At 43.5% G+C, this 25,346-nt stretch overlaps 1 protein-coding gene across 1 annotated transcript; it reads left to right on the forward strand.

The window, feature by feature from the left end:
- The first annotated feature begins 6,954 nt into the window (after window positions 1-6,954).
- LOC107115718 (vomeronasal type-2 receptor 26-like) lies at window positions 6,955-25,181 on the forward strand. The gene is made up of 8 exons (XM_015417476.1): window positions 6,955-7,190; window positions 9,328-9,619; window positions 11,150-12,007; window positions 13,704-13,931; window positions 15,416-15,490; window positions 16,572-16,593; window positions 20,228-20,700; window positions 25,095-25,181. The coding sequence occupies exons 1-8, from the start codon at window positions 6,955-6,957 to the stop codon at window positions 25,179-25,181; spliced, it is 2,271 nt and encodes a 756-aa protein (XP_015272962.1).
- The last annotated feature ends 165 nt before the right edge of the window (window positions 25,182-25,346 follow it).

The following is a 25,346-nucleotide window of genomic DNA, read 5'->3' on the forward strand; positions in this document are numbered from 1 at the left end:
ATATGTTTCCTTCTATATTTTGCTCTTTAATACTAATTTTAACTTAGTACTATTGATATGGCAGACTCACTATTACATCATTATAGTATCATGCATCCTAAGACTCTTAGCTGGAAAATCTTGTAATGAAAACACATCTATTCAGTCCCATAAGGGATGATAATAATAATTGAGAATGCTCAAAAACCTATAAATATGCTTCTTTTTCTTTTGTCAGTTCTTTCAGTCATTCTACATACTTCCTTCTCACACATCAGGAAGTAACTCTGAAAAGTAATGGAGCATGACAACACAACTTTATCAGCATTGCCACCTCTGAGCTGACCTAGGGATGACACTGTTTAGTTGGTAACACTGCAGAACTTTCAGTTCCATAGTGTTTCTCCAATATCAGGAATTTCAATAATAAAGAATCTCACTATATACCCAACTCTGAAAAGTAATGGAGCATGACAACACAACTTTATCAGCATTGCCACCTCTGAGCTGACCTAGGGATGACACTGTTTAGTTGGTAACACTGCAGAACTTTCAGTTCCATAGTGTTTCTCCAATATCAGGAATTTCAATAATAAAGAATCTCACTATATACCTGAGACTAAAGAGAATTGTGGGCGATTTTTTTTGTGATCTCCCATCCATATACAAACCTGAGCTTACCCTGCTTAACTTCTGTGGTCTGATGATACTTCATTAGCCAGATCAGGATGAAGTCAATTAGAGGAACAGAAGGCACTTCATTTTTTTTTTTTTACTCTCCTCGACTTTTAAGATTTGGATTGTTTCTGTTGTTATTGGAGTTATGTATATTTTCAGGATCTTTTTTCGCTCCCATATATGTAATTACTGTAGAACATCCTGGCCAAGACACACACACCCTTCACTGAAAGCTACAGTTGACTGTGGCAGTCATAATTCATCCAAAAATAAAACCAAGAACCTGAAAACTGTGACCTTCTTCAGGATGATGATTGAACTTGCAGTTCCTGTAATGAATGGAATCATACTATCCTATCAAAGATTATCATCCCAAGAAACCCCTGTTACTTACAATGGTAGCAAAACTTTACTCATGAGAAGCCAACACATTCAGCAAAGACAAGAGTGGTGGTAGAAAATATCCCCTCTCTGGCAAAACAATAGGGCTTTGACAGCTTCCATGAATAGAGTCTTTTCAGTTCGCTTTGTCAATTTCAATCTCTCCCTCGGGCTTTCCGTCTCCTTTCATGCACACTCGGCTTTCTCCGGCTCTCTCTAATTAGCCCCAGCTGTGCTCGAACGTCCTCGGCTGTTGCTGCTCCGCCCTCCGACCAAATGATCAGCCTCCGATTTGCTCCCGGCGCTCCTCATCTCCGTCTGTCTCCCACTCGGCCTCCAATTGGCAATCAACACTTTCGTCAGCGCCGTCTCCGTCCACCGCTCGGCTACGCTCCGTCTCCGTCTGCCTCCTTCTTCGGTATCCAATCGGCTGCCAGCACGCTCTTCGGCCCCAAGTCACTGCCTTCCTTGAGGGACAGTGAGACCCCTCTGGCTAACTTTCCCACCTTGGGAAGTGGTTATCTCAATGTTTGGGCGCCCCCTGGAGGGTTGGAAACCCACCAGTTTTAGGCCCGTTTAAGTCCCCTGGCCTCCCTTTGCCCCTGGTAACGTGTAGAGCGGGGGAGTCTAGGTAGTTGAGGCACACCAGGCTTTTTAAACTCAACAAAGGAAGATTTATTGAACTATATACATTTTTGGGCATAGAAAATAAACTCAGGCACTTCAACACAACCTGGGCATACAAAACAAACAGAATCAAAATGCAAGACTTCTGTCCCTACCACACACCCTCTCTACTTTGGTAGTGGATTGCGGCCTCAGGCCAGGATTTGCGTTTTCCTCTCCGGTTGTGGAGAGAAACTCCAGCCCTTCTCCACGGAACTGGCCACCAGCACTGCCACCCTCCTGGCTCTCCACCACGGTCAATAGTGGCCTGGATTGCCCCTGGAGGAGTCTCTGGTGACAGGAGTCCCACCTGCGCTCTTCCTTAAGCCTGCCGTTCACGCTGAAGACCAGGCTGAGTGACTTTTTTCCTCAGGAGCCAAACAGTCACTCTCTCCCTGGCCCCACCCCTTGGCTCTGTCCCTCTTTTCCCGCTCTTTCCCCCCAAGGGATGCTGGGAAGTGTAGGCAGGGAGGTATGGCAGCTCCATTGTTCCCTATGGAGTACCCCCCCACACACATAAGGAACTACCAGGCTGGTATCTGTTTTAAGGCCTGGCAGCCATTTTGTCACAAGCTAGACAGGGATAAGCTGGGAATGAAGAGGAGGTGGTGCACCCCTCCACATTCCAGTTCTATGACAGGGCTACCTGACAGGTGGGGGCAGGGGATCCCCCACTTCCATGGACTCCTACCTGCCAGCAACCAGCTTCCCGGCAGGAAACAATTCCCCCCAAACAGTGATGTTGTGCACTATGCACTGTCACCCAGTTGTGATGTAGGTTCACTGGTGACATTGGGGGATGATACTCAGGTTTGGTGGCAAAACTCTATGGTTTGAGAGCGATTTTACCATAGAGTTTTGCCCAAAAACCAGTGTCACCCCTGATGTCACTGATACACTTATATCCTTTCTGGGTGATGTCAGCATGTCATGTGAATCCCTGTCCACTCCTGGAATGCCCCCCAATCCCCCGGCCAGAGCGACGATAGGACCTGGTAACCTGACGCCCAAGGATGTTGTGAGTATAAAAAAGAGTAGAGAAGAACAATGCAAGCCACATGGTTTCTCCACTGGGGAGAATGGTGGGTAAAAAAAAATGTTGTAAATCAAATTTTGGTGGCAGTTTGCAAAAAAGAAAAGACCACCCTTGCTATTGCTTTATCCATCAGGCAAACTGCTCATCGAATATTCACACTACCATTAAATATTGTGAGTTTAGCAAGCTACAAGGTTATCAAGTGGAGCAAGCAGGGGCAAAGACCCTAGATTTTAATAAATAATAGTTTAATCTATATTTGTTACCTGGGGCTTTTAGACCTTTTTGGTTTGTGTTTTGCTGCCACACAATTTTAAAAGGTGGCAAGATGTTGATACCCGAACTAGAGAAGAGGTGTCTTTGAAAGTGTGGAGAATCCATGGTGAACTACAATTTGTACATAAATTGTTCCCATCATGCAAAAAATTTCCTAATAAAACCATAGAGTTTCTTGGGATTCCTAGAGTGAACTGATGCCACTTCTGGCTTTTCCCTAAAAATGACGTAACAGTGTCAGCTGATGGCGACTCCCATGTCCTCCCCTCAAACTCCTGACAGTTGCCAGCCAATGGCTTGCAGTTCTGCCACTTAGTAAACCTGAATCTTGGCAGTATCATTTTTAGCTACATGTTGGATTTATTTGATGGGAAAACCCTCCAGTTAATAACTTTATTTATGAAGAAACATACATGTCAGGAAAAAAGTGTTTGAGCTTCTTAATATTTAGTTTCCTACTTGTGAAGTTTATCTTTGTCATCTTCTGGGTGTGGAATGGTGGTCATTGTGGGTGTGGAGGGGGAGGTATTTGTGAATTTCCTGCATTGTGCAGGGGGGTTATGACCCTGGAGGTTCCTTACAACTCTATGATTCTATGAATCTATGATAGATCAGCATTCAAACATAAACCCAACATATGGTCTGAAATGGTGTATCACAGTGGGGTATGTCAAATTCTGTTAAATGAAGGGCAATTCATTTGACATCATTTTTGCTTTTTGTTTGGCACACTTGGCAAAAAAAAAACCCCTTTTTTAATTTCAATACAGGTTCCTCACAAGTTACTTTGAGCAAACAGGTCTAAAAGTTACAAACCGATGGGGCCAAACAAATTTGTGCAGCTTATGTAATATACAGAGACCAAGAAAAGAAAGCATTTACAGTGACTGTCACTGTATGATACTTGTTTAGAAGTTTTACCCAATAAATGTCTCCCTAAGGGTTCATCAGGGAAATGAATGAACAGAATGGTTCTGTAAAAGAGATAGTTACAATTGTGGCTAGTGAATGTTATCGCTGATTGCCTATCTGTCACATAATTTAACTCTTTCAGTGCACAGTATGTGGACCTTTGCTACACTAATTGCCTACTGTCAATCAAGTGAGTGGCCTAGCAGGAGCAGAAAAAAACTTGGCTGGAAGGCTTCACAAGTGAGATGATCGGCACCATGTAGTTTCCTGAACATTGATCTTGCGATTTAGTTACTGTCAGAAGTTTCATCTCCCTGTGGAACAAGTCAAGTCTGGCCCTTGCAATTATCTGTAATTGCCACAGTTCCAGCAATTATTGTTGCAGCTAGGCTCAGGTGTGCAAACTAACTTTGGAATAAATTTTTCCAAGTAGCTGATTAGTAGGAAGGATGGTGCTACAAGCAGGTAGAGTTCCTTGGACACATCTGCTGCCTGTTACACACTCTAGTTTAATAATATCAACATGCTAATGTCACACCTGTTGACAGCAGGAGGTCAAAGAAGCATCAAGGGCCAAGACAGAGAGTGGAGGGAAAAGGAAATTTGTTTATTAATACATTTTCATGTTTCCCTCTGCACTTTGTTAGAACTACAGAAAAAAAATCTCAAGATTTCCATAGTACATGAAGCTTTTGTTTCTTTTCAGCCTCTTAATGTTGTTTATAATATGAATGCTGGAGGAGAATTAAGAAGGGAAGCATTTATAGGGTGAATGAACATCCTGATCTATTTAGGGTTTGAATTAGCATTAATCAATCAAATGAAGCAACATCTGCTTTGGGCTTCAGTCTTGTAAATGGCTGTCAAACTCCATCTGAATGCTAGCGAAGTTTGAGAGGCACTCCTCTTCCCCAGGCACATTTTGCCCAAGTTACAAATTCACTACATGGTCTTCAGAAATATATCCATCATCTTTCCATCTACCACAGATTAATTATAATGGTATCCTACCTGGTAGAATAAGAACATAAGAACATAAGAGACGCCAATGTTGGATCAGGCCAAAGGCCCATCCAGTCCAACACTCTGTGTCATACAGTGGCCAGAAATACCAGTGCCATCAGGAGGTCCACCAGTGGGGCCAGGACATTAGAATCCCTCCCACTGTTGACCCCCCCCCCCAAGCACCAAGCACCAAGAATGTATTTCTAGATTTATCTGTATTCCACCCTTCTGCACATGGGGTCATTACCATTTATGGTTGCCAAGTCTTTACCTTTTTCTTTTTTTTAGCAGGGGCAAGAGGCTCCCAGTCTCAGAGTTTTGCACACATGTGCTGCGATTATGTCCTCCTGGTGACATGCCTGGCACAATGACGTCACCTCCAGGTGAAGTCATCATGCCAAGCACATCGACCCACTCCAGGCACTTTGGAGGCAGGGTTCCCCCTGCCAACCAGATCCAGGCTGGTGGGTTGGGGGCCGCTAAAGTGAGTAAACCCCGACCCCCGAGGGGATCTAGCAGCCCTATTACCATTTCATCCTCAAAATAACAACGAGATGGGACCAACAAAGGATTTTGGCTACAGGTTGACTTTCCAAACTAAACATTATGCTCTGGATCCTACCAGCTTTTCCATTGATAAGAAATATGAACCACGGGTAAAGAAAAAAAAAGACAAGGACCCCTCCCCACCTGAAAACACTAGGCTAGGTAGCATGGTGCCTGCCTATTGAAAACACATGTGGGACAAGGGCTGTAGGAAGAAGGTGAATTGGGCAAGATTGAGTGAGAAAGGGGTCTGGATCCAACCCTGTGTTCAAATGTACTTCTCATGCTCACTGGCTCATTTCAGGTAACATCAGCTGGCCATACACTACTTTCTCCATGTTATCATTCAAAGGAGTGATTAAAAGTTTTGATTGGGTTTCAAAGTTCTGTATTGTTGTGTCATGCCAGACAGGAGGCCAACCCTTTGGGGAGGTGATGAGTAGTTCTCCAATCACTGTAGAAATTACAGCTTTCTCCTCATTACCTACTAGTCTTTCGGGGACTGCTAACTTCATCAGAATTATGCTATAAATAAATCCTATCCTGATCAGAACAAGAATTAGGAGAAAGGCATGACATCTGTTGATCTTTTGTAGGATCATTTCATCTTTACATTCAAGGTTATGTTTGACTTAATCTTTCCTTATTTTCAAACCCCCAAATCCATACTTCTGCATCTTGACTTTTTTCCCTTCCATAATAAAATACAACATATCTAAGTTTCATAGAGTGAAAAAGTCTCATCATAGTGGTATTAAGTCATTCATTCACAGAGGGAGTTGCTGGCAGGTCTCTTTATTTTATTTACATCATTTATATTCCACCTTTCTACCCAATGGGGACCAAAGATCATCTTTCATCCATTTTATCCTCATGAGATCCCTGGGAGAGAGGTAAGGCCTAGAATGTATGAGTAGCCGAGATTCCCCAACCAAAAATCTATGCAAGAATCTGTGACAAAATGCTCCCGGATCTTGGAGCAATACTGTAACCACTATGCCACAGTGGCTCTTTTGGTTGATATTTTTTGCAATGTTCTTCATATAGGCCATGATCCTTCTTCAAAAGGGTTTTTTTTTAAGCTCATTAACGTTCGAAAAAGGGAATTTGTCTGACAATTCTCGATTTTTTTGTTTGAAAGTCACAGCAAAGCTCTTAAAATTTCTAGCAACAAAACTTATTTCTTGATGAGGAAAGTGGCATCGTTTGAAAACAAAGCCTGTATGTTTGGTGATGAGAATATGAGGGTCTGAAGAATGTTTACAGAAATCAATGAGGAAGAAATAACCACTGGCACAGCTTTAAGTGCAATCCTAAGCACACTTTCCAAAGAGTAAGCTCTATTGAGCAGAAGACTAAGATTCTGAGTAGACCTGTTTATGATTGCTCCCTCAGTGTGCCAAAACAGCCATCTGGGTGATCCAACAAAACTAAGCAGACAATACTCTATGGGAAACAATAGAAACATCATCTATATGGGGAAAGCTGTGATCCAGATGGTTCTGGTGCTGGTGTTCCTTCTTTTGTTCCGGCATCATACTATTTGCAAGACACATTCTACTCTTTGCACCATCTATGATAAGCCTATTCCTCATGAATTTTATCAGCCAGGGCACCTTGTCTTTGGTAAGATAGCTTCTCATATCTTCTTGTACGAAGAAACTCCCTTGTTTGTGGAACAGCCCAAATGGACGTTGATTGGTGAACCTATGTAAGGAATTCCCCCTCCCTTTCTGAAATATGTTCAGACTATAATAAATGAGATGAAAATGTTAAGTAGTACTTTATTTGTTTATTTAACATATTTTAACTTGCATTGCTGCCCAATTAGGGTCCTCAAGCTAGCAAACACAATTAACAATCTTAACTATCAACTTTAAAAATTGTGTGTTTGTGTATGTGTGTGTGTGCAAAAAACAAACAAACCAAGAAGGAAGGCGGGTCAGTAAGGGTATACCAGGTGGAAGAGAGATATCTTCACCCGATGGAGAAGGCAATAATTAAGGGGGATACAGGCATCTCCATGGGTAGAAAACACCATAATTTTGGTGCCATGACGAATTTAAAAAATACCTTTCCTTAGGTTGCCACCCATCTAGGCTCAGATGATGAAGGTACCCAAAGAAGGGCCTCTGAAGATGGTACCTCAAGAGCTCTTGGGATGGTACCTCACTTTCCCCTGTATTCCCCTCCCCACAGTATTTCCTTTTGGAGTCATGTATGTTCATATGGGAGCAGAAAGTTCTTCGGGTATGCAAGCCAAAAATTGTGGAAGGCAAACTCAGCCACCACTGCCACCTGCTTATCCAACTGGGACCTGGGTTTAGCAGCACCCCTAGACTGGGAATCTGCTCTTTTAGGGAGTGGATTTTATACTGATTTCTTTATTGGTTTAACTGATTTATACTCAACGTATTAGCAGTACAAAAGTAATATTTTGCTTGTGATTGCAGCCTAGTGTCTTTAATACAGAACTGCAGAGAGAGAAAGAGAGAGAGAGAGAGAGAGGAGGAGGAGGAGATTGGATTTATACCCCACCCTTCACTACCCAAAGGTGTCTCAGAGTGGCTTACAAACTCCTTTCCCCTCCCCTCCCCACAACAGACACCCTGTGAGGTAGGCGGGGCTGAGGGAGCTCTGACAGAAACTGCTCTTTTTCAAGAACAGCTGTGCCAGGGCTATGGCTTGCCCAAGGTCATCCAGCCAGGTGCAAGTGGAGGAGTGGGTAATCAAACCCGGTTTTCCCAGATTAGAGTCCGCGCACTTAACCACTACACCAAACTGGCTCATAATGCTTGGCTAGCTCTCTCAAGGCTCCCTTTCTATCCATTGCCTGCATTTGGGCAGCCTCTGCCAAGCTGATGAGCTGGTAGCCCTGAACTTACACTCTGCTATCCAGCTATAATACTACTGCAGATTACTGTGTTTGCTTGGTTTGGTTTGTATACATAAAGAGATTTATTCCTGTTTGCTAAAGGAATAATTTGATTGGATGGTGAAAGCAAGGAGTGTGTGTGTGTATGTGTGTGTGTGTGTGTGTAGATCTCCCAGAATTTGCTGTGCTATGAAAATTCAGACTATTATCTATTTGTTAGGGACACATTTTTAAAAATAAAATAAATGGTCATCATTAGTTGGCAGTGTTGCCAACCTCCAGGTGGGGACTGGAGATCTCCCAGAATTACAAGTGGTCTCTAGATTACCAATATCCCTCCCCCCAGAGAAAGTGGCTGCCTTGGAGGGTAGACTCTATGGCATCATACTCCACTGAAGTCCATCCTCTCCCCAGGCACCATCCCCAAATCTCCAAGAATGTCCTAACCTAGATTTGGCACCCCTAACAGAAGAAGTTGCTTAAGACACTGTCTCTCAAAATAACTTCACTCTATGTTCCTGTATGATTTTGAAGCCACATGTGATAGCCAGTTTGGTGCAGTGATTTGTAATGCGAATTCTAATCTGAGAGAACCGTATGATTCCCCACTCCTCCACATGCAGCTGGTGTGACCCGGGTGAGTTACAAGTTCTTTCAGAGCTGTTCTCTCAAGAGCAGTTCTCAAAGAGCTCTCTCAGCCCCACCTACCTCACAGGGTGTCTGTTGTGGGGAGGGGAAGAGAAAGGAGATTGTAAGCCGCTCTGAGACTCCTTTGGATAGTGATGGGCTGGGTATAAATCCAATCGCTTCTTCTCTCTTCTTCTTCTCTACTTAATAATGTGAAAAGTTAAATGAGGTGTCAGGAGCCTTGCCTGCTCTGCCAATGTCAGCAGCCATTATTTCTTATAGTTATGATGTAGGCTAGGAGTACACTGTTTGTTCACTGGTAAATAGCCTCTAACTCTTCTTGTAGTTCAGTCCCAAAGTTCTACCAGCACATCTTGGCATTGACATTTGCCATAAAAGAGATCAGTGAGAACCCCATCTTCCCACTGAACCTCACTTGGGGTTTCCACATCCTCAACTGCTACTACCTTCCAAAGGTGACCTACAAGGCTACTCTGAGCTTACTTTCGACACAACAAAGGAACTTCCCCAATTTCAAGTGTGGTATCTCAAACAATCTTGTTGCTGTCATTGGGGGACATGCCTCTGAAGCTTCGACCATTATGGCCACCATTTTAGCCATTTACAAGATTCCACAGGTGGGTTATCTGCATGGAAATACAGCGCCTCCATAAATATAGCATACAAGCCTGTGACCCACAATGAGTTGTGGGTGTATTTATTTTCCCATGTACCTTCCCCCAATCTTTCCTGTTTCCCTTCCTTGGAAGCCCCTGTAGCCTCTCTCTTTTTCCTGCTTCCTTCTCTCCTTCCCCACCCCTAGCCAATCTACCTTTAGCCCACCCCACCCCCTCGTCTTCAGCTTTTCTTCCATGCCTCACCAGGAAAGCCTGGCTAAGTTGCAAAAGTCATGTGCTGGCCACCAGGCCTATGTCACACAGTGGTGACTGGGCCTGAACAAGTTGTATGGATTGCTGTCATGGCCCTGGTGAGTCCCCCAGATCCAGCTCTGAAGTGGCAACTTAGTATGCCACATTGGCTTTCATAGGGTGGCTGGTTTGGAGGGTGGACTCTTTAGCATGATATTTAGCATTATATAACCCTTTTTCTGTCTGTCAATCCTCCCCCTTAACCCCCTCTGCTTCTCTGACAATCTCCACCCCCTTTCAATAACAACAACAACTATTTCTATCCCACCCATTTCTGGGTTCAGGGTGGCTCACAATATATCACAAACAATACATAATAAGAGCATACAATAAATATAAACAATACTTACAATACTGCCAACCTACCTACCTCCATTGCCCTTAGCCCACCTCTGTCAAACTCCCCTCCCCTTCTCCATCAATCTACCCCCTCTATTTTTTCTCCTTCCCTTCTCTGAGAATCCCCCTCCTTCTCCCCCTTATCTGTCAACCTACCTCCACTCCCTGTTTTGCTTCCCACCCCTTTTCATCAATCTCCTTTCCTTCTCTGACAACCTATCCCATCTGTATTTTCCCTCTCTGTTCTCTGGCAATCCCCCCTTTACTTCTCCAATATTTCTCACCCTCCTTACTTTGATCTCCTGTTCCTGGTAGGGACCCACCAGACTCATAGGGGCAGCCTCATCCTTCCCCATCACCAAACCTGGAATTGTTTCAGGCTTCAGCATCCATGTTAAGGCCTGGCTGCTGCAGCTGTGGTATCTGGGAGCTGCTCTAGCCCTGAAGTGTCTCATGGATGCTAACACCACTTCAGCCATACCTGGAGCAGTTCCAGAGTCTGCCACTATGAAGAAGGAAGATAAGTGTGTTCTCTGCATATGCAAAGACAATGCTTTTTTATTATTCTGGGAGGAATTTAACCCCCCATGTATTTTTTTAAAGAGTTCAATTTTTCACACATACACACAAAACCTTTATTGGCATTGGAAGCACAAGACATCAAGGAAATACGGCAAAATACTAAGATGCATCAGTCACTTACACTTGGCAATTCAAGTCTCGTCTTCTGAGTTCAATTTTTCTGCAAACCTGGGTTTTCAGTGTCAGCATGGCCCCAATCTGTGGATTTAGAAATTCGCAGATGGGAGCCACACTTCAAAGATAGTTATATAGATGATGATATGATAGGTGAATATTATCTTGCAACTGATCTAAAAATGCATATCCGTTTTCTTTCAGTTCATTTATGGAACATTTCCTCCACTGGAGGGGGGTCAACTGCTATTCCCTTCCTCCTATAAGATGGTCCCAAATGAAGCCTACCAGTACATGGGGGTTATCCGCTTACTTCACCATTTTAGATGGACATGGATTGGGCTTTTGGCTGTGGAGGATGATGCTGGGGACAGGTTTTTGCAGACCGTGGTTCCTTTACTTTCACAACATAGGATCTGTACTTCCTTCACGTTAAGAACACCAAAAAGGACTTATATGGACATGTATCTTGATGTTTTCGCAACACTGCTGGAGCAATATCCAGTTCTCCTGGAGAGCAAAGCCAATGTATATTTTGTATATGGAGAGGCTAATCTTCTACAGATTTTGAGGATGGTATTCCTTACAGCAGAAATGTCTTCATTGCCACCTCTCCACAAAGTGTGGATTGTTACTTCCCAATGGGATTTTGAATCACTATCCATGCAAAGGATTTGGGACATAGAAACTTTTCATGGTGCCATATCCTTTGCCGTTCACTCTAGTCAGCCACCAGGATTCAAAGAATTCCTTCAAGGTATCAAACCTTTACACAGAGAGAAAAATGGCTTTATCCAAGAATTCTGGGAACGGGCATTTAATTGTTCATTGAAAAATTCCAATGCGCATCAGGAGAGCAAGACAACCTGCAGTGGGGAGGAAAAGCTGGAGGACCTTCCTGGGGTTTTGTTTGAAATTAGCATGACTGGCCACAGCTACAATGTGTACAATGCGGTCTATGCTGTGGCACATGCTTTACAGGCCGAGTATAGCTCTGAATCAAGGCACGGAAAATTGGTTCAGGGAGGGGAGCTGTTGTCTTGGAATATTCAGCCGTGGCAGGTAACCGCACTACAATGGAATTTCTTTTAATGCAAACTGGTCCACATCCATAGTGGGTAGAGTCAACATCATTATATAAACTTATGGCTATTCTGGGACATATTGTTCAATAGTTAGCATGCACATCTTGAGTCATGTAAACACTTCATAATGCTTGCTAAAACTAGCTGGTCTATAAGTTATTGACTGAATCAAAAGTAACATCCCATCAAGCCTCTGTTAATGAGACAGGACGACTGTAGCTTATATATGAGCCAAAGCTGATAAAAGGCACTCCATGCCTCCTTTGTGAAACATGATGAAGAGTTGTGAAAATGGATATTAAAAGTAAAAACATGTTCAGCTGCCATCTGTTACCATAGAGTCTGCCAGATCATGTGGTATTTGGTACTATCCCTATTCCTTCTCTCACTTTCTCTCACTGCATTACATTTCTTTCAGCATTTTAATTACATCCCAGTTGACTTACCAGAGCCTGGCTAAGAAGAAAAGTATTTTGAAGAACTGTATTAGGGCATGGGAGAGAGCATAGTTACATTCCACTTACCCAGTTTTATTACAAAAAAATTAATGCCCCTATGCAGGAGTCTGTCAATCCTTTAAAATTAAAGAGCAATATGGCATCAACATTCAAAGCAATACATCAACAATATAGGTCACAGCTGGCTTATGGCAACCCTGTAGGGTTTTCAAGTCAAGAGATAATCAGAAGTGGTTTGCTATTGCCTGCCTCTGCACAGACATTTTGGATGTCATTGGTGGCCTCCCATCCAAACGTTACGCAAGGCCAACCCTACTTAGCTTCTGAGATCTGATCAGCATGGGCTAGCCTGGACCATCCAGGTCAGGGCAATTGTATATTTAAGGCTTATTTAGATACGGTACTGTGCGACTGAACAGCAACAACATGTTTAGGCTCACATAGGTACTATTCAATGAAAGGTATTGTCTCGGCATATCTGACAGTATTGAAGATATTGTTCTGTTGTGCCTCTTGTGTAGACACATCGAACGATTTGGGGGAGATTTTCACTAATACAGAATAAAATGACCTTCTGAGAATGCAGAAATTTGTAAGGTATACCGTCGTATAACATGTGGCTTGTTCCACTATTGTTCATTCTGAATCGTTTAGAAATGAAACAATGCACTGCAGGGGGGGAAATAGCTAATTTGAATTATTTGTTTTATGGAATGATTTGTATATACAATAAAAGATATGGAGAAGTGAGACCATTTTAAATTGCATCATAAAGATTTCAAGAATTCATTTGCCTTTTCTTCCATATTCTGTTTAATTCTAGTTCCATCGCTTCCTAAGAAACATATTCTTCAACAACAGTGCTGGGGACACAGTGCATTTCAATGAAAATGGGGAATTAGTCTATTGTGCCTCACGTGGAACAATTTGGGGGAGATTTTCACTAATACAGAATAAAATGACCTTCTGAGAATGCAGAAATTTGTAAGGTATACCGTCGTATAACATGTGGCTTGTTCCACTATTGTTCATTCTGAATCGTTTAGAAATGAAACAATGCACTGCAGGGGGGGAAATAGCTAATTTGAATTATTTGTTTTATGGAATGATTTGTATATACAATAAAAGATATGGAGAAGTGAGACCATTTTAAATTGCATCATAAAGATTTCAAGAATTCATTTGCCTTTTCTTCCATATTCTGTTTAATTCTAGTTCCATCGCTTCCTAAGAAACATATTCTTCAACAACAGTGCTGGGGACACAGTGCATTTCAATGAAAATGGGGAATTAGTTGAAGTTTTTGATGTAACCAACTGGGTGACTTTCCCAAATGCCTCGTTTGTTAGAGTAAAAGTGGGAAGGCTGGATCCTCAGGCTTCTCCAGGCCAAGAGTTAATTCTGAATGATGCTCAGATAGTGTGGCACAAAGGCTTTAACCAGGTGAGAGAGAAAGATGGGGATGCAATAGTATATTTTTAAAAAATCAGGAAATTTCATTTTAAACATTTCATCATTCCTAGTGATCGGTACATGCTAGGTAGAATTTAGTTTATAAACCATAGTTCCTTTCCTTTTTGTGAGCAATTGGGTGTTAGGATTAGGGGTGTGCATTTGGATCTACCCGAGCCAAAAACATTACTAAAAATACCAAAACATAAGCAAAAGATACCTTATTGGTAGTTTCAGGTGTATTTTGGCTTCCCAAATGTAACCGGGTTTTCCAGGAAAACATAAAAACAGTTCCTGAAAAATCCTGGATACAGTTGGGAATTACTGGGTAGATTGGAAAACAGCAGACAAGCAATAGCAGATTGCTCCAACCTCTCAACTGTTTGTTGGGCTTTTGCTGTAGTTCAGGCCCTTAGCTAATGTGGGGCCCATGGGGCCCAACCTCCCTGCTGTTTTTGTGTGCTCCTCCCCCCAATCCTCAGCTCCCCTTCCCTCCCTCCAGCCCCCTTGCCCCCTGATCGATCGCCTCATGAATATGAGTCGGCATCTCCCTGTTTGAGCTGAGTCTCATTAGGACCCAGCAGCAACCGGTAGTTGACCGAGTCACACACACATTGGTCGGATTGCAGCAGTTCGTTCCTCCTGTTGGATTTTCTGCTCCAGGCTTCAAATCATCAGCTCAGGGAAGGAGGGAGGGAGGAAGTTTGATCCCCCCTCTCCTTAAAAAAAAACAAAAACACGGCAGTTTTGCTAGACCTCCGAGGAGCCTTAGTGTCTATTAACATTGGGATTCTGGCTCACCTCAGAGGAAGGCTCTAGTGGGAGCTGTGTGGGTGCACACCAAGCAGACCCCCCTTGCCTGGGTATCATTTGATTTAATTAGCTGGTGCCCCCCCCAGGCCCCCTCCCCCCAAAACCCCTAGCTATGGGGGGACTGCTCCCCCCAGCTTGGCTTGGGACTGGCTTCTCCTGATGCCCAGTTTAAACTGAGCTACAAGAGAAGCCAGCCCAGTGAGAATCTGCATACTGCGGGGAGCAATCTCTCAGCGGCATGGCAGATCCTGGGGCTGGGTTCTCCTGCAGTCCAGTTCAAACCAGGCAGTTTAAACTGGCTGCAGTCTCCCCATGGCACAGCAGACCCTGAAGCTGGCTTCTTGTGCAGCCCACTTTAAACTGGACTGCAGGAGAAGCTTACCCAGCTAGGATCTGCGTGCAGTAGGGTATACTCTCCCTGCAGTGCAGCAGATTCTGGAGCTGGCCTCCCCTGCAGCCCGGTTTAAACCAGGCTGCAGGAGAAGCCAAGCCAGTATGAGAACTGGACTTGTTTGTTCCTTTGTTTTTTACTGGTACTTTTCTTCTTGGATCTATTGGACACCAAAAAATCCAGGAATTCCAAAAAACCCAGATCCAAATACCATACCAGTATTGGGATTCGGGATTTTTCAGAAATTCTCTCTTTTTTCCAATTCCAATAGACCCGAACTAAAAGCACCATTAAAAACAAAACAAAACTGCACAATCCTAGTGAGGATATCTCAGCGTCTTCACATGTACATTTTCACCACATGTCCATTCCCACTATTGTTACAGTTAACTTTTGACTCCATCAGTCCATCTCCACAATTTTTAAAAAAAATGAAAAGAGAAGAAATCCCAAATGATTTTACTTCTTGTTTTATGACTTAAGTGTGTTTGTGTGTGTGTGTGTGTATTAATTAAAAATTAATAACAATCCTATGGAAATCATTGAGGTGTATTCTAGCTTTCACCAATCTAAAATAGTATAACATCTCAATTATTCTCAACAATTCTGAAAATAAACTGAAAACAAACTGAAGCACCATTGTCAAGTAGCTAAATCTTTGCATATTCTGGTCCTGAATGGAGCAAAACATTTTGAAATCCTGTGTTTCAGACCTGCGTGATAGTCAGTAATCAGTAATGCCTCCCTATCTTTGACCAAAAGGGAAAGTACTGCCTTCATTCTGTATTCAAAGATCACAGTTTGGCTTGATCATTCCAAGTCATACCACTTCTTGTAGATGAGCCATTTGTACTGTGCTGTGGGTTGGATCCTACCATCTATTCCACTCCATCTCATCCAGTTTTGCTCTCCACTGCTGCCCCCATCCTGTGTGGCTTTTCTCCATGTGGATCCCACATTTCCTGGCATAGCCTTTTCAGTAGCCTCCTTTTTACCTTCTTTCTCCAGCAGAAAAGTTGGTGGGATCTATCTCTTTGTGTCCTAATTGCCTCTTATGTTTATGAACAGGTGCTGCCTATTTCTGTGTGCAATGATCACTGTCATCCTGGCTACAGCAAAAGAAAGAAGCAGGAAGAGGCATTTTGCTGCTATGATTGTGTTTCATGCCCAGAAGGAATGATCTCTGAACAGATAGGTAGGAGGTATGATGTATAGAGATATTGATCATATGGCGTAACAGAGAATGTTCAACAAAACTAGTATAAATGAGACGTCAAACAATCTGAAACGTATGATAAGACCTGCCATTCACAGGTTCTTTTCCTTATTTAATTACATACTGAAACAGTAGTGTCTCTTGAGCTTGTCACTAATCCTAGAACACTCCTTCAATGTGCTACAATTGTTCAAATTCTATGATGTTACAGGCAAGTCTTCTCTATGATACAGGTGAGTCTTTTCACGGTTTCACTGCTGTTATTTTCTGTATGAAGGTTACCCATTAAGGCTCCACAATCATATATTTACTAGGGCTGATGTGTATTCCTTATACACCAACATGGCCCAAAATTAAATAGGAGAGCATGTTCATAAATGGAATAGTTTAAATGTCATGAACTTTTAGGCAGCTTTCATTGCATTCTTCGTCATATCTGGAATACTTGTTAATTCCATATTTTTTTTACAATGCATAATCATCCTTGATTCTCAATAATGGCAAACTATAAATGAAGTAAATGAATGAACTTGAAGTAATCTTCTCATTCACAGTAATATTAGTTGTTGTTGTTAGAGTTGTTGTTGTCGCCGCCGCCATCATCATCATACTGTAAGCTGTACTTCCCCAGAAAAACCAGGCTCAGGCAGTATACATAGGGTTGCCAAGTGCAACGTACCTGTTCCGCGGGGGACTCCCGGGTGGTTCCGGGAGTGCACGTGCACGCCACATGCACATCACTGGGAAGTGACATTATGATGCCGGGCACGCTGGGGGCGGGGCCATGACCATACAAGGGGAAACGATAGAGTTTTCCCTTGTATGGCCATCGCCCCGCCCCCAGCGTGCCCACGTCACTTCCTGGTGATGCGCACATTGGGGGGGAGTTCCCCCCGAGGCCCGATCCGGCGCTGCCGGGGAACGGGCCTCTGGGGCGGGGGTTTCCCTGCCACCCGGGGGGACTTGGCAGCCCTAAGTATACAACAGGATAACAAATACAACATTGTGAAGCAAATTTTAAAAACAGAGATAAAAACACAACAGTATCCTATGATGGCATTACATTTTTCCTGATGGAGCCATTGACCTCATGGGGAGGCAGGGGGTGAGAGTGCCAGACAGAGAGAGCTGTTGCTGTCCTCAACCAAATGCCTGGTGGAATATCTCTGCCTTGCAGGCCCTGCAGAACTGGAACAGGTCCCACAGGGCATGGATGTGATTCAGCAGAGTCCCACCAGGTTGGAGCCAGGGCAGAAACTGCCCTGGCATCCCCCCCCCCCATTTCAATGTGCTCTGCATTTCCCCCCTCAATAATTCATTCAAAAAAAATCATAATTTCAGATCCATGGGTGGGATCCAGCCAGTTTCTTCACACAGTCTTGTCCGGTTTTCCTCCCCAATCTAGATCCCTTCCCACATGGCCTCTTGGTCATGCAGGTCCCACAATACTGTTTGGTACTTAACAGGGGTCATTTCATAGAAAAAAAGACACCCTGTGAGGTCGGTGGGGCCGAGAGAACTCTGAGAGAAACTGCCCTTTCAAGAACAGCTCTGACAGAACTATGGTTCTCTCTCTCTCTCTCTTCCATGTTCTATCCAAGTTTGTTCTTCTTTAAATAAACCCACATCTTTCTTTAAACAGTTGGTGCTCTGCTTCCTTGCATATTTAAACTCCACCAACAGCGACTTCCTCTACCAACATCCAATTGGGATAAAATGCTGAGGGAACTCACCCCTCATCAAAGGAAGCCTACCACCCAGATTTCAGGTGGAAAGAGAAACCGATGTAAACAAAATGCTCACCAGCATCGTAGTTATATTATGTGTGAATTGTTATGCAAGTGAGGTTTCCCCTCATTTAACAAGTGGCAGGTAGAGGGTTTTCTTTCTTTCTCTCTTTCTTACAAAAATGGATCATATAGACAAGGAGAGTTATTCCTTTCATGTCTCTTACCTGATTGCACCTAGGGGATTCCCCACCTAGCATTCCCCCTCCCCTCCAACTACACATCAAATGTCCCCAGCGGCCATTTCGTAGAAAAAGAGGCACAGGAGCTCATTAGCATAACTCATTAGCATCACTTATTTGCATATGCCACAGCCCCTGACATCACCGGAAGTGTGTCAGAAGGCAACACCCACTGCTCAGGCTCCACTGGACTATTTTAGATTGCTAGCTATTGGGGGGGGGGGACATGCAGATCTGTCCTCGCAGAGGAGGGAGAGCTTGTATCTGAATAAAACTTGGTTTTAAAGGTGCCACTGGACTGTTTTGGATTGCTAGCTATTGAGGGGGGACACAAAGATCTGCCCTCACAGAGGAGGGGGAGCTTGTACCTGAATAAACCTTACATAAGAACATAAGAGAAGCCAATGTTGAATCAGGCCAATGGCCCATCTAGTCCAACACTCTGTCACACAGTGGCCAAAAATACCAGGTGCCATCAGGAGGTCCACCCGTTGGGCCAGGACACTAGAAGCTCTCCCACCATTGCCCCTCCCCCCCAAGGCACCAAGAATACAGTGCATCACTTGCCCCAGACTGAGAGTTCCTGTCTATACCTTGTGGCTAATAGCCACTGATCCAGTTCCCTCTTGAAGCCATCCATGCTTGTAGCTGCCGCCACCTCCTGTGGCAGTGAATTCCATGTGTTAATCACTCGTTGGGTGAAGAAGTACTTCCTTTTATCTGTTCTAACCTGACTGCTCAGCAATGTCATTGAGTGTCCACGGGTTCTTGTATTGTGAGAAAGGGAGAAAAGTACTTCTTTCTCAACCTGCTCTATCCCATGCATAATCTTATAAGCCTCGATCATGTCACCCCTCAGCCATTGCTTCTCCTTTTTTCTTGGTCTTAAAGGTACCACTGGACTGTTTTGGATTGCTAGCTATGGGGGTGGGTGGGCAGTCTTTTCCCTGGGTCCCGCGGCTGGGTGCAAGCCATGGCAATGGAAAGGGGGGAGGCAGGAGGGCCTTGTAGCGGCCCCTTATGGAGCCGTGGGCCACGGAGATGGTAAGGAGAGTGCCTTGTAGCGGCCCTGCACGGAGCCACGGAGATGGTCAGGGGGAGGCAGGAGCGCCTTGCAGCAGCCCCATGTGGAACTGCGGGCTGAAGAGATGGTGAAGGGGGCGGCAGGAGGGTCTTGTAGTGGCCCCACATGGAACCGCGAGCTGCAGAGATGGTGAGGGGGGAGGGCCTTGTAGCGGCCCCGCATGGAGCTGCAGGCCACGGAGATGGGGAGGGGGGGCGGAAAGGCCTTGTAGTGGCCCCATGTGGAACTGCAGGCCATAGAGATGGTGAGGGGGTGGGAGCGGGCGAATACTAGGACCACGCAGGTGCCCTGTGTGAACTCCAGCTGGCACTGGCCCCTTTGCTTTGGGAGTCAAAGTCTTTACCTGCGGAGCACCCACCGTCTGTTCCTACTGACCTCCCTCCTCCTACCCAGCAATTGCTGAGCACAGGGGGTGGGACTTGGTCATGTGCCCACCCTCTCACCTCCTCACTACTGGAGGACCGCTCCGCCACGCTCCGGCTCCAACCGACCCCTGGTAGTTAAAGGAGATCCCCCCCCCTTTTGAGCACAGAAAAAGCTGGCTGCAACCTATCACATGTTAATATTAGAATTGAAGAGTAAGGCAAAATTAGAGGCCTGCTAAAGGCCAGCTAGGGAGTTAAAGGCTGAATGAGGTCTGAATATGGTGCTTCCTAGTTCACATCCTAAATTCCTAAAGTAACATTTTACAATGTACAACCTCATTTGGAATAGCAAAAGCTTTATTTTATTTATTTTTTCATTTACTGGGACTGTTTTCTCATAGGAGATAGTCAAAGAATTGAAATATTTATATAAATCTTCCTTTTTTCAGATATGGATTACTGTGTCAACTGTCCAGAAGACCATTATTCTGACCACCACCACAACCAATGCTTTCCCAAGATTACAGTCTATCTCTCATATGAAGAACCATTTGGGTTCTTCTTAGCTATGTTGGCTATTGCTTCCTCTCTGATCACAGCTTTGGTCTTCGAAATCATCAGGAAACACAAGGACACTCCCATTGTCAAAGCCAACAATCTGAGCCTCACCTACATTCTGCTGTTTGCTCTCTTTCTTTGCTTCCTGTGCACTTTGCAGTTCATTGGAAAGCCTGGGAAAGTCAGCTGCCTTTTCCGACAAACTGCTTTTGGCATTGTCTTCTCTGTGGCTCTTTCGAGTGTCATGGCCAAAACCATCACTGTGATTCTGGCTTTTATGGCTACCAACCCAGCATCCCAGGGGAGGACATGGATAATGAAAAAAATAGCAAATTCTATTGTCTTTGCCTGCTCCTTCATTCAGGCATGTATATGTACTTCTTGGCTCAGTATTTCCCCTCCATTCCCAGATGCTGACATGCATTCACTGAACAAAATCATAATATTGGAATGCAATGAGGGCTCTCTGTCAATGTTTTACTGTGTCTTGGGCTACATGGGCTTCCTGGCCATTGTCAGCTTCATTGTGGCTTTCTGTGCCAGGAAGCTACCTGATAGTTTCAATGAAGCCAAATTTATCACTTTCAGCATGTTGGTCTTTTGCAGTGTTTGGATATCGTTTGTTCCAACCTACCTGAGCACCAAAGGAAAATATATGGTGGCTGTGGAGATATTCTCCATTTTAGCCTCCACTGCAGGTTTATTGGGGTGCATTTTTCTCCCCAAATGCTATGTCATTATTCTAAGGCCTGAGTTAAATAAGAGGGAGCAGTTAATAAGGAGAAAAAATGAAAGCATTTAAGTTTCTCTGAATTTTCTCATGTCTTGCCTTCTTAATATGACAGTTGTTTGTGCTTGAATTAACATAAAAGTGCCATCGAAGTTCACTGGGTGACCACGGGCCACTGACATACTCTCAACCTAACATGCCTCACAGGGTTGTTGTGAGGATAAAATGGTGGAGAGGAGAAATGATGTGAGCTGGTTTGGGTCTCCATTGGTCAGAAAGACAGGGTATAAATGAATTAAATCAATAAATAGTTGACAAACATAATTGTTCCCACTCACTCACCCTTTTTTTAGAGGAGCAGGGGGCTTCCACTTGACTAAGCCTGAATATATTTAAACATTGCACACTTGGAGAGACCTAACTGGCAGATTATTCTTCATTGATGGGTCAGTGATGTAGAATAGTAAAAAATAAAAGTTGTTCAGCTCACATATTGGTGTATTGTGTCTTCAGTGGGGGGGGGGAGTGCAAGAGCACCATAGATATGTATTTGCACAAGCTGTGGAAATTAAGCCTCCTTCTATTTGTGGATATGTCGATATGGATTGGTTTCTTTATAACAAAGTGTGTTTTTATTATAACAAAGCAACATTGTCTAAAACCACTCAAGCAAACAAAGAGTAGAATCAAACAAATGCAAATATAACAGTGGTTGGAGATGGTACAATTAGACAGAATTAAGGGTATCTGGTGTCTAAATAAGCAGTGCCATTTTGGAGGATGTGAAAAATGAGAACCATCCAAAGAAGATGTCTGAGATACAGCTTTAGAGCAGTAATGATGCATGTAGATGACACATGTGACATAACCCATGTAACATAACCCATGTCATCCGGGGTTCTAGTCCTCCATTTATCCACTACACCACACTGCATCTCTATGAAAGGGAGAAACAGAGGAACAGAGACATAAAAGTCCTAAGCAGGTGCACTGCTTCCCCTATCAAAATATCCCCTACCCACAGAGGCTGTTAGCCCTGGCAAGAAGAAAGATGGGTGACACTCTGTTCATGTATACAGAAGGTATTTTTAAAAGCAAACTGAAACAGGCAGTTGAGAAGAGCCACATGCTAAAACATATAATGTTCTACTCAATACTTCCCCACTGTCCTTCTTTTGATAAGGGACACTCAGGGGTCATTTCCTGCAGGAGCGCACAGGAGCTCCGGCAGTAAAGAGCCCAGGGGGTGGGCACATGCAACAAGCCCCGCCCCCTGCTCCCAACAGCCTGGGCCACAAGGAGCATGAGGATCCGCACGTCCCCGCCCCCATAGCTAGCAATCCAAAACAGTCCAGTGGAACCTGAGCAGTGGGTATTGCCTTCTTACACACTTCCAGTGATGTCAGGGGATGTGGCATATGCAAATTTTATGCTAATGAGTTATGCTAATGAGCTCCTGCACCTCGTTTTCTATGAAATGACCAACACCACATTTCAAATGAATCAACTTTCTTCCTATCAGCTTTCTTCACTGTCTGACTTCCGCACTTGTACATAGTAATATATAGGACGACCTTAGTTGAGGATGTTTCTTTTATCTTAGACCATACATTAGCCTATGTTTATTCCAGCCATTCCTGTACGCCCAAATCAGTACACCCCTTTCTCTTCTTTTCCCTTCAAAAAAATATTTCCCTATTTGGCTCCTCCCTTCCTTTCTGTGGAAAATTACTGGTCTTTTAGCTTTTTCTGTGAACCTACTGATTCTGAGTTCTGAAGCCAGAAGAACAGCCTCTTGGATTCTGTTGGCTACTCACCATTACTATATGAATTATCATCTTTCTGCCAAGCAGATTAGAACCTAGAGGGGGAATGTTGATTTGCAGTGCATTTGTAATGCTGATTTTTCATTCTGTCCTGGTAGCAATTGTATGGCAAAGACATTACAGTGAGTTTCTTACATGCCACCTTCAGCTCCAATAACGTGGTCTCTATAAGACAGTTGCTTTGAACATTCCCATCCAGGAAACCTCATGCTTGATTCTTCAAATGTGCTTTGCTCAGGCTTACCTGCTTTTCCCCTGATATCACCCTGTGGTTTTCTACTTGAATGGGATGGGATTTATCAGCCCACTGCTGCTGCCTGGATGAATTCTCTCTTTCTATAAGCTTTTGGCTGCCTATTCATTCCAGCAGTTTCAGGGTTTTTTAACCCTTCTTTAAAATGGCTGCTACTTCTCTAGCCTCTACATATCTTTATCTTCTTCTCATCTGATCAAAATATATCCTTTTTATTTCACAAAGTCAGTGCAGGGCTTTTTGAGAATTACTGTGAAACCGCTTCGTAAGGAAGAAGTTTAAGAATCAATGTATAAAAACCAGTAGATTATTTTAATATTTTTCTGTTTATGAACTGCTCTCTGTTGATCCAAGTAAAGGGTGGGGTGTAAATCCAATTTCGTCTCTTCTTCTTCTCTTCATTGTCTAACCTAACTGCTGAAGGGGAAAAACATCAAGAAGGAAGCTATGCAGGAGCAAGAAGTCTCTAGAAGAGCCAATCAGGAGACAGCAAGGACATAATTTGAAATTGTGGGCATGTTTGTATTGTATGCTGGTTTTATGACCGTAATTATAAACCTAAACTAAACTAAACTGTGGGCAGTCCGTAATCAACTTTGCTAATTACCAGTCCTTCAGCTGCCCCCCTATAGAGTGATCTTCTTCATAAAGCTGCACTATAGACCTTGCATATTCCAGTGGTCGCAACCAGGAGGTCCCTACTTTTGATGGAGTTCAGCTGACCCTTGCTCACTCAATCAAGAGCCTTGGGGTTATACTGGACCCAACATTGGTTATAAATCTAATTTTGCCTACAGCTCACTGACTAAAGCTGATCACGTTTACCTTTGCTTCTTCTTTTTTTTCCGAGACAATTTATTAGGATATAATTTAAAAAGTTCAAACATACTTCAAAACTTATACAATTATATATCCATCCCTCCTCCCTTCCCCCCCCTTCTCGGCTTCCCACAGTGCTCCAAACTCCATCCCAATTCTTAAATTTTCTCCATACCACCTTTTCCCCTTATTCATATCCACAGGTAACTTATCCTTCAACTGTTATTCTTATACATTTATCTATTTACGTTTACCTTTGCTTCTTATAGTATTGTTGCGGCCTTTTGGCAGGAGGCTTAACACTCCTTCAGTATGCAAAGTGTCATCCAATATGGTGAGCTCAGGCAGCTATGGGGTTGATGGATAGACCAACCCTTCTCCAAAATGTCCTATCATTAACAGTCCTGCTCAGGTTTTGCAAACGGACCATGGCTTCTTTGACTGAGTCAGTCGATCTCGTGTTGAGTCTTCCTCTTTTCCTGATGCCTTCAACTTTTCTTAGCATCACTGACTTTTTCAGTGACTCTTGTCTTCTCATAATGTGACCAAAGTACAATAGCCCCAGTTTAGTCATTTTAGCTTCTAGAAGGAAGTCAGGCTTGATTTGATCTGGAACACATTTCTCTTTTTAGTAATCTACCATAACCCTAAAACTCTCCACCAACACCACATTTCAAATGAATCAACTTTCTTCCTGTCAGCTTTCTTCACTGTCTGACTTCTGCACTTGTACATAGTAATATATAGGACAACCTTAGTTGAGGACGTTTGTGTCCATCATCCCGTGAAGTAATATTCTTTTATCTTAGACCATACAGTAGCCTATGTTTATTCCAACCATTCCTGTACGCCCAGATCAGTACACCCCTTTCTCTTCTTTTCCCTTCAACAAAATATTTCCCTTTCTGGCTCCTCCCTTCCTTCCTGTGGAAAATTACTGGTTTTTTAGCTTTTTCCGTGAATCTACTGATTCTGAGTTCTGAAGCCAGAAGAACAGCCTCTTGGATTCTGTTGGCTACTCACCATTACTATATGAATTATCATCTTTCTGCCAAGCAGATTAGAACCTAGAGGGGGAATGTTGATTTGCAGTGCATTTGTAATGCTGATTTTTCATTCTGTCCTGGTAGCAATTGTATGGCAAAGACATTACAGTGAGTTTCTTACATGCCACCTTCAGCTCCAATAACGTGGTCTCTATAAGACAGTTGCTTTGAACATTCCCATCCAGGAAACCTCATGCTTGATTCTTCAAATGTGCTTTGCTCAGGCTTACCTGCTTTTCCCCTGATATCACCCTGTGGTTTTCTACTTGAATGGGATGGGATTTATCAGCCCACTGCTGCTGCCTGGATGAATTCTCTCTTTCTATAAGCTTTTGG

This window comes from Gekko japonicus, unplaced genomic scaffold (genome assembly GCF_001447785.1).
Source record: "Gekko japonicus isolate JY-2015 unplaced genomic scaffold, Gekko_japonicus_V1.1 scaffold3539, whole genome shotgun sequence".
Lineage (NCBI taxonomy): Eukaryota > Metazoa > Chordata > Lepidosauria > Squamata > Gekkonidae > Gekko > Gekko japonicus.